The sequence below is a fragment of the Megalobrama amblycephala genome, linkage group LG2, assembly GCF_018812025.1.
Source record: "Megalobrama amblycephala isolate DHTTF-2021 linkage group LG2, ASM1881202v1, whole genome shotgun sequence".
NCBI classification, from domain to species: domain Eukaryota; kingdom Metazoa; phylum Chordata; class Actinopteri; order Cypriniformes; family Xenocyprididae; genus Megalobrama; species Megalobrama amblycephala.
Window position 1 is genome coordinate 722235 of NC_063045.1, and position 10517 is coordinate 732751.

Sequence of the window (10517 nt, forward strand, 5' to 3'; positions counted from 1 at the left end):
CTATTTCAGCCATATAAAACAAGCTTTTGCCAATCATGACATGAAAAGTAGAAATTAGTACTTAATCATAATTATGAGATTAATATATTAAAATTATGAGATATTACTTTTTAATCTCAGTAATGGCTTTTATATGTGACCCTGGACCATAAAACCAGCCGGGTCAATTTTTTGAAATTGATATTTATAAGCTTTATTAATAAATAATCTTTCCATTGATGTGTGGTTTGTTAAGATAGGACAATATTTGGCTGCGATACAACTATTTTAAAAATCTGGAATCTGAGAATACAAAAAAATCAAAATATTGAGAAAATTGCCTTTAAAGCTGTCCAAATGAAGTACTTAGCAAAGCATATTTCTTACAAAAATAAATTTTTGATATTTACGGTAGGAAATTTACAAAATATCATTATGGAACATGATCTTTACTTAATATCCTAATGATTTTTGGCATAAAAGAAAAAATTATAATTTTGACCCATAAAATGTATTGTTGGCTATTGCTACAAATATACCATGTGACTGGTTTTGTGCTCCAGGATCACATATGAATGTACATTATTCTTATTCTTAAAAAGATTGTTTCATTTCAGCTGTATTTTGCAAGTTTGTAGCCTATACTATTATGTATTAATTAGGCTTTGAGTAAGTGAACTTTTGCTGAAGTACGACAAAACAAACAAAAACACCAGTTATCATAAATATAGCAATCTTTATTTTACAGGAGCTTTTATTCAAAAATCAGAGCAATGTTACAATCAAATCAACAGTTTGTTATGAGTCAGAGACAGGCGGTTTACATCACTGAAAATACTGAATGAATGAGTATGTCATCAGAGAAACAAACTAAAATAACATTGGACGTTTCCATCTGCAAGATTTAAAGAGAGCTTAAATCTGTTGTCCCATTTTAAAGTGAAAAGAACAACTCCCAGAAAGGATTTGGCAACAAGAACTAAAAGAATCAAAGCTAATGATTAAGTGTGAACAGACAGTTTCATTCTGCAAGAGATGAACACAGAAACGCAAACGTATTTCCTCTCTTATACTGGATGTGAAGATTGAGAAACTTTAACCATAAGGAATAACAGCAGGCGTTTGAATTACATGAAGCGAAAGTAGTAAAACTAAATCAATTCCTCAACTATTAGAGCTCCTCGCTGGAGTTTAATTATCTGCAGATAAAGATCATTCATTTGATCATTAATTACATCGATTGCACAAACTCAGGACATTTAGCAAAAGTCATTTAAACTTTTGTTTTCTGGGTGGCAGCGTCGAGCTGTTTCTACAAACTACGATTTATCATTTATTTACGTTTATTAATATTATTCGCCTGAGAAATAAAGATTCCAACATGCAAAGTTCAAAACTTTTCCAATTCTTAATATTTAAGGCAATTGTTCATGTATGTGAAATATTCAAAACTAAAAATCAACACTAATCAGCAGATGGATTCATAATCTCACGTGACTGTTACTCCACACACATACTTTGGGTTTAAACATCATCAGTAATGAACTTTAATGATGAATTATCATACAAAAGAACATGAATATTAACATCTGATTCGAGAAATTCAACGTACAACTTCAGCTCAGAAAATCATCTAACGCCAAGGGTCAAAGTGAAGCTCATTATTCAGGAAGTTGTCGACGGCACAGCAAAGACACGTATGACCGCTTTAAATGCATTAAAATAACTGAGACCACAAACCCATTCTTGGCATTCATGATTTTTAACACAGAATGAAGCAAAGTAAAACAGGGTGAATCTCACCATATCTGTCAAGAACATGTCCAAGTCATATTTTAGCCCAAAATCAAAAGAAATAAGTTAGAAATTAGATCTAGCGTATTTTGAACTATTACAATTTTTTTACATTCTGACATTACTTACATTTAAGCCCAATTCCATTGCAAAAAAATAGTACATTTTATTTAAATTGTACATTTTTAAAGTACACAATGGCAGTATTTATTGTACTAAATAAGTGTTTTTTCCATACAGGATGCTTGTATTACTGTATTACAGTAACGGGAATTTATAAAGAAATTGTCATTAAAAATCAAAATGCTAAAATTTTTCCAACGCTCTTGAACATGATATAATTTCTTAAGTTTTTCTTTTAATTTTAGGTTGAAACATGGAAAATGTTCATTGAATGATTCACCCAGCAGGCACAAGTTTGTGAAATCTCTCATTCAGGGACGAACCAATAAATTAAGTGCTTTCAATCTAAAACCGCTACCATTACTGAAGAAAACGACAGAAACATCCTTCAGAGAAACACTTAAACGGAGTGAATACGGTCAACGAAACACAAACGAGCTTTAGATGGAACAAAAACAGAAAACACAGTCGTACGTCAACAAGAAGGACGAGAACGAGGGCAAATCATTATTATTAGCAGCGACAAAATCATTATTGATGTGACTTTAATCCGATTTAAACATGTGAGAACTAGTCAAACGCAGCGTTAAAATGATAACACCGATGCATCATGGGTAATCCAAACGTTCTTAAAATAATCGTCTAAAGAAAAGTGACTTGGTGAAGTTCGTTCATTCATTTATTTGTTCGTTCATTCACTGGGGATGAAGAACTGCATTAGTCTAAGTGCAGAATGGTTTAAATACGTCTCAGACGAGTAACAGTAGCAGGATGAAAGTGCAGGAAGAGGATGAATTCGGGGTCAGAGGTCACTCGAGGGGCGGCTGCGGCTTGATTTTGAAGACACAGATGCGCAGGTGAGACGCGATCTCGTTGCAGACGCTCACGCAGTAGCGCACCAGATCGAAGAGGGACAGAATCTGACGGACAAACACAGTAAAGCTCAATTATCAGACGTGATGACAGACTTCAGGCCCGTCCGAGATCACGTGATCTTACCAGAGAGATCCACAGCACCAGATATTCATCGATGAAGCTGTTGAAGTACTGATCGAGGAACAGCAGGCCGGGACCTAGAAACGCCACGTCGTGAAGATGCATCTCGCTCTTGGTCATGTGAGCCACCTGTGAGAGCCAGGGTAAGAGTTAACCAAAACTACACCATATTCAGTACCTGAAATTAAATTTAACTGAAATAAAGTATATATAAAAACACTTAACCTATTTTATTTTACCTAGATACCATTTCTAATCATTTCTAACCCGGAATACCCTAGCAACCACCCTGATTACCCTAGCAACCATCCAGTTTTTTGGACTGTGTGGCCTTCAAAACCTTCAAAAACCTTAAAAAAGTTTGTCTTGATGAGCTTTTTTCTATCTAGTACTTTTTGTACTAAAATAACTAAGACATCATACATTTTTGTTACTTTAAATAAAAGTTAACCAAAATCAAGTAAATTTACAAAACCGTATTTTTAGTGCCATCAAATCGCATCTAGCATAAAAGTTTGTAAAAATATACATACAAACTTTTATGTTAGATGCAATTAATTGCGATTAATCGATTTGACGGCCAAATCACTCTATAAATCAGAAAACACTGTCAAAAGCCAGAAAGAAAAAAAAAAAATCAATATTCACCATTTTTTAAGTGTTATTTAAAAAATGTTGTAAAATTTCAAGCAAGATATATATCAACAAACCCCTCAGTAAAATCCTTCAGAATATAGGCAGGAATAAAACTGTAAGTTTTGGTGAATGTAAGTGCTGCTGAAGTGCAGAAAAAAACTCATTTGGAGAAAATGACTGTTAAAGATGCATAAATCTAGAAATGCAAATAGGTAAAATCCAATAAAATAAACACTTAAAAGTTTATTTTAAAACCCTAGCAACCACCCTGATTACCCTAGCAACCATCCAGTTTTTTGGACTGTGTGGCCTTCAAAACCTTCAAAAACCTTAAAAATGTCCAGCTTTTAAAACTACTTTAGGCTTTCGCAAGCCAACATAAAAGTTTGTCTTGATGAGCTTTTTTCTATCCAGTACTTTTTGTACTAAAATAACTAAGACATAATAAATTTTTGTTACTTTAAATAAAAGTGAACCAAAATCAAGTAAATTTACAAAACCGTATTTTTAGTGCCGTCAAATTGCTTAATCGATTAATCGCAATGAATTGCATCTAACATAAAAGTTTGTATGTATATTTTTACAAACTTTTATGTTAGATGCAATTAATTGCGATTAATCGATTTGACGGCCAAAGCAACATTTCAAATTTTTGTTTAGTTTAACTTGATGTACTAAAATAACAAACTAAAACTAAATAAAAATGAATAAAACTATATAGACATGTTAAAAAACAGTAATTAAAACATTTTTAAAAAACACAACATTACTACAACTTTAACAAATATAAAAATAAAACTAGAAAATACAAAAATGAAAAACTATATGAGATTATGAATAAAAACCATCTTAACGATACTAAAAGAACAGTGAGCGGAGGTCAGATCTGCCCTGGATCCGCCGGCGTCTTTCACTCACCACTAATTTATTGGTGATTTTGGCCGATACGAAGCCGAAGGCCAGAATATACAAACACGGATGTTTTTCGAAGAGCCGGACAGCGGATTTTTTATAAATCATCATAGCGAGGATGATAACTGAGCCGATGTGCAGGACGGGAGACAAAACACTCGTACCCTGAAACACACACAGTTGATAAAGTGACAATACATATAAAATAATAATGTAGGTCAGTTATATGGCATATAGCTCAGGTACGTACCGCTATCGTGGATCCGTTTTTCCCCACGCCGCCTGTAAATATGACTCGGAAGTAATTGGTACACGAGAAAACCACCCCAATAAACGTGCAAAGTGCAGGAATTATTTTCATCTGGATATTTATGACAGGAATCTGTTGAATGCAGGAGAATGAGAAACACTTCAATTCAAAAGTATAACATACATTATTATATTATACATTATTTTAAAATGTTTTATTTATATAGTTTTTAATGCATCATTTACATACTGTAATTTTTAATATATTCTTTTATAATATATGTATATATATAATTTAAGCACATACATGATACATTATGTAAATTATTAATATATTCTTTTATAATATAAAAATATATATACTTATGTACATATTATAATTTACATTATGCAATTTATTAATATGCCAAGTTATAATATTAAATATATAGTTTATGTACATACATTATAATTTACAAAATGTAATTTATTATTAATACATTAATTTATTATATTAAATATAGTTTGTGTACTTACATTATAATTTGCATTATGTAATTGATTTAGTATTTTATGTTAAATATATAGAATTTATGTACATACATTATAATTTACCATTTAACATTATTTAAATGAGAAATTACAAATTTTGCAAAATGTAACAATTACACTAGAAAGTATATTAAATAAATGCATATATATTTACTATTTATATGCAATTATACAGTATAATGTAAATATAATTACACTATATAAATATAGTATACATTATAAATTATATAATGTAAATAATAATATATATTGTTAATATACCACATTATTTATAAGACAAAGATATGGAAATAACGTAAAGGTATTTATGTCAGCTAATTAGCATTGAGACTCTGATCAAATGAATCAATAATTATTATTTCTGGTTAACACACACACACAGCTACAGCTGTTCCGATTGTCAGTGTTATAATCATAAGGCAGATACAGGAGCGGCGCAGATGCGTCTGACGTGTGAGTGAATTACCCGAGACTGCCAGAAAGCCGATCCGCCCACAGCAGCCAGTAAATACATGAGAATAATGAAGATCTGCACTTCTGTAACATCAATGCTGAGCGGAGGAGAGAGCCATGTTAGAGCAAACACAACACACACAACACACACACACAACACACAACACACACACACAGCCACGCTAATCACAGCAGGATTGGCTTCAGTTATCACAGGAAGTGGAGTCACTCCGCTTCAGAGCTGATCTGTACTGATCGGATCTGGATTGGAATCAATCGTCTGAAAGCGTGAGGTTCATTAGTGTTTCAGGCAGCTGATTGGTGAATTGCTCGCGTTAGGCGGCCGTTTGGTGCTGGATTTACCGTTGCGTTCCAAAACGTGGGCCCAACTGCAGCCGTAAACGTCTGCAACAACGCTAGACAGATCTGCAGTTCTGTAACATCAAATCTGTCCACGGGACAGTGACAAAACATCCTTCAAACACGGTCTGCTACAGACATTAAACCTACAAAACCTTTAGACAAGACACCCCAGGTGAATAGGGTAAAAAAAATGTACTAATATATCCCCAACTGACTGATTACAGTGAGAATCACAGACATGTTACAAGTTTTCTGAAATGTTGTTTAAAAATGCGAACGAGGCATTATCTAATTAAATGCATACAAATGCAGAAGATAAATCTGAACATTGGACAAAGCCAGGCTCAAAAGTCTTGTTTGATTTTGTTAACATATTAGAGCTAAATGTTTTTACAGAGGGGATTTGGAATTTCTCTTTTTATCACTCTATAAATCAGAAAACACTGTCAAAAGCCAGAAAAAAAAAATCAATATTCACCATTTTTTAAGTGTTATTAAAAATTTCAAGCAAGATATATATCAACAAACCCCTCAGTATAATCCTTCAGAATATAGGCAGGAATAAAACTGTAAGTTTTGGTGTATGTAAGTGCTGCTGAAGTGGAGAAAAAAACTCATTTTGAGAAAATGACTGTTAAAGATGCATAAATCTAGAAATGCAAATAGGTAAAATCCAATAAAATAAACACTTAAAAGTGTATAAAAAAAAAAAAAACAAATAGCCCAAAATTGACCAGTGCATGCATGTATGTATAATTTATATATATATATATATATATATATTTGCCTGTAGTGTCTTGCCTTAACTAAAGGTGCAGTCACATGTGGAAAAGAGGTCAATTGTCTATTGTGAAACCGTTGCAAAATCTGCGCGCGGAAATCTTTCGCCTTCATGCAAAATTCACAATCGCATCGATTCCTATTAAAATCACTGTATTTCGTCTGAGAAAATTTGCCAAACAGTGGTAAATGTGACCGCACCTTAACATGAAAATAAAGCATAAAATGTCATTTTACAACTAGGGAATTTGCATGGATGGATGTTGTACTTACATGCCGAAGCGCAGCGTACCGGAGACGTACGTCTGCCAGTGGGCACAATAAAACATGAACATGCCGGCGAAACAGCAGAAGAACATCCAGTCGGGGTGAGAGCCCAACTGAACCGCTATACTGGTGCCCAACACCACAAACACTGAGAGAAACACAGCGTTACTCCACAGACATCAAGGGAATGTTCGGTGTGTAAGCAGCCGTTCACACAGGACATGTTACTGACACCTTCTGCTTTAAACGTTTAACTACTTTTTTTTTAAAATAACGTAAATATTTGGATGTTTATTACAGGAATCTGCTAAAGTCAAGAGAATGAGAAAAAAAATGTTTGAATTAAAACGCTTAAAAAATTTATCTAATATACTATACTCTATTGTTATTAATATAATACAATACACAATATTAATATAATACACATTTTCAATATTTTAATGTAAATTACATATTTGTAATATATTATCTAAATTATAAATTACAAAAAAATGTAATTATGATTATATATATATATATATATATATATATATAAATATATATATATATATATATATATATATATATATATATTAAATACAAATATACATTTAATATATATATAACATACTACACATTGTTATCAAATACACAGTATTTTATATATTTAAGTTATTTGTATATTTTATTATATATAAATACAAACGTGCATATAAAATGTATATACACTATATATCATTTACATTATGTATTTTTATTAATATATTATTAAATTAAAAATAATTAATTATGCAAATATAACATAACATTACAAAGTATTAAATATAGATATTACATAATAAATAAATAGATACACATATATCAAATAAATATACAAATATATATTTAATATGAATTAATACTATATACTGTTATCAAAATAATGTGCATTATTTTAAATATCCTTAATCGTTATATATATATATATATATATATATAATTATATATATATATATATATATATATATATATATATATATATATATATATATAAAATTTACATTATGCATTTTTTATGAATACATTATTTACAAATTATACAAGTATAACATTACATTAAAGTATTATTAGATGAATATATTATATACATATGAAATATTTATAAAATTTCAATCAATATAATATATACTATCAATATAATCCACATTATTTTAAATATTTTAATTATTTGTATAATCTAAAATTTACACACATTATATATATATATAATTTTTATTGTCATTTATTATTCATATTTAATTGAGCAAATATACGCAAATATAACAATTACATTACATACATCATGTATGTAAAAGTATTATTAAATAAATATATTACATAAAAATATAGATTTAATATGTATACAATTATATCATATGCATATGTATAATTAATATTAATATACCATAATATTTAAAAGACAAAGATGTAAAAAAAATTACAGAATATTAATGACAGAGAATTAGCATACGAGACTTCTGATATATCTGTCTGATTTATGTATACACGGGCTAACAATTAAAATCTACTGCAACAACGCATCCTGTGCGAACGACTCTTAAAAGTGTGCAGTCGTCACCTGTGGAGAGCGAATCGCAGCCGTGGTCAAACAGCTCCCCCAGTGGTGAACTGCTGTTAGTGCGTCTGGCCTGTTTTCCATCGATGGCATCCAATGACTGATAGACAAACAGGCCCACCGCACACAGGAGATACGCCCAGAGAGGAGCCTAAACGCACAAAATTAAAGTCATTTATAGTCCGAATCTACAGTTTTTACGTCACTACGATCGCGTCGGTACCTGTTCGGTTGCAGTCGGGCAGTAATACACCAGCACCAGTGTTGTGAAGATGTTGGTCGCCAGGCCGACGATGGTGATGAGGTTGGGCGCGATCCAGGGTGGCATTCTCCCGACAAGCCACTCCCAGTAGCGCTGCATGACGGGTTCGAGCAGCGAGCGTCCTGAGCTGCTGTAGCGATGCTCCTCCAAACGCTTCAGCTGGTGGCGTGACAGAACCGGCGCCGGCAGCTCGAACAGTCGCCGCAGGGCGCCGGGGGCGAACCAGCACGACGAATCCATGCCCCGCCCCCGCTCGCAGCCCCCGGCCCCGCCCCGCCGCCCATGAGCCCCCGTCAGCCCACTCATCACTCTCAGCCAATCACAGCTTGAGTCTGAGCCTGACTCCACCCACTGCGTGCCCACAGAGCCACAGCAGGATGGCTAGACACCTTCAAACAGGAAGGACAAGTTAATTTATTACTGACCATCGCAGAATTTTATAAAATGCAAATCATTTCACCTGTTCACCAATCGTGAGTTAGAAGACGCCAACAGGCCACGCCCCCAAACAAAAGCTTCTTGAGCGCACGTCACGATGCACTTCCTGGATTCTCACCGCTGCAACAAAACAGACAAACATCTTGTTAAATATTCAGAAAATTATTTTAAACACTTATATATGGAAGCTTGCTTCCACCACGGAATAAAAAAAATAAAAGTCACAAGTCATCGTGGGAACACGCAATTTTGAGAAAAAATTAATTTTGGAATTTCCTTCTTTTTTTTTATGCCACGGTGTAAACAAACTTCCTTTCTTAAGCAATTATTTACAGAAGGAAATTAACTATTCTGTAACGAAACATGAACTATTTAAGAGTTTACCAGGGTACTTATAAATACAAAATTATTGAATATAAAATTACAGACAAATACACATACTACCAAAAACTAATTAATTATCTAACTAATTAATCATGGTCATACCATGGTATTCTTTTGAAGCGTCTTGAAAATAACTTGGCATATGGTTACCATCACTGTACCATGGTACTTTTTAAAAAGTTGTCATGCTACTGAAAACTGAATAATAATGAAGAATATTTGAATATGTTAAATAGGATCATTATTATGTAAAGGTGAATGTTTAATCTGTATGTTTCAGTGAATCCAGGTTTAACGGGTCAGATCGCTGATATATCGCTGGTGTCTGTCACCGGTGCTCTGTCAGGGGTCTCAGGGCCGGTTTATAAGGTTCAGGGTTCGAGTCCCGGTCCGGTTCGCTGTTTATTCGATCTTTTAACCTTCCAGTAGCATAACTCACCCACTAACTGCAGATAAACTCCAGATTCGGAGAAATGCACGATCTATCCGTTCGGCCCGGTGGGATCCTGATGTTTCGAGTCTGGTGTCGGCTCCGCCGGTCCCGGTCCGGTTAGCGCGAACTGCTAGTGCAACGCCGCCGGTCACTTCCGGCGCAGCTCAACACGGATGCGTCAAGAGTGTCGTAGATGCGAGGAACTGCGCACGCAGGCGCTGGGGTGATTCAAGAGCGTCGTAGTGGCGCGACTATATTTCAACAACAATTGCTGAGCTCAAGGAATCTTTAATTATATGGTTAATTAATTGATTTCTTTCAAAATTTATTGATTTGTAATATAA

The 10517-nt window shown here is 33.3% G+C and overlaps 1 protein-coding gene across 2 annotated transcripts; it reads right to left on the bottom strand.

The window, feature by feature from the left end:
* Nucleotides 1-695: 695 nt before the first annotated feature.
* Nucleotides 696-10402, bottom strand: cept1b (choline/ethanolamine phosphotransferase 1b). 2 transcript variants are annotated; one of them, XM_048181935.1, is made up of 10 exons: nucleotides 10180-10402; nucleotides 9379-9476; nucleotides 8880-9307; nucleotides 8660-8807; nucleotides 7090-7231; nucleotides 5687-5771; nucleotides 4691-4822; nucleotides 4447-4605; nucleotides 2896-3021; nucleotides 696-2816 (listed from the first exon to the last, which is right to left on the bottom strand). In XM_048181935.1, exons 3-10 carry the CDS (start codon nucleotides 9222-9224, stop codon nucleotides 2706-2708), a joined length of 1248 nt encoding a protein of 415 aa, XP_048037892.1. In that variant the 5' UTR covers nucleotides 9225-9307; nucleotides 9379-9476; nucleotides 10180-10402; the 3' UTR covers nucleotides 696-2705. The 2 variants fall into 2 exon arrangements, with proteins under 2 accessions (XP_048037892.1, XP_048037893.1); XM_048181936.1 differs by lacking the exon at nucleotides 5687-5771 and adding an exon at nucleotides 6037-6121.
* Between the last annotated feature and the right edge of the window lie 115 nt (nucleotides 10403-10517).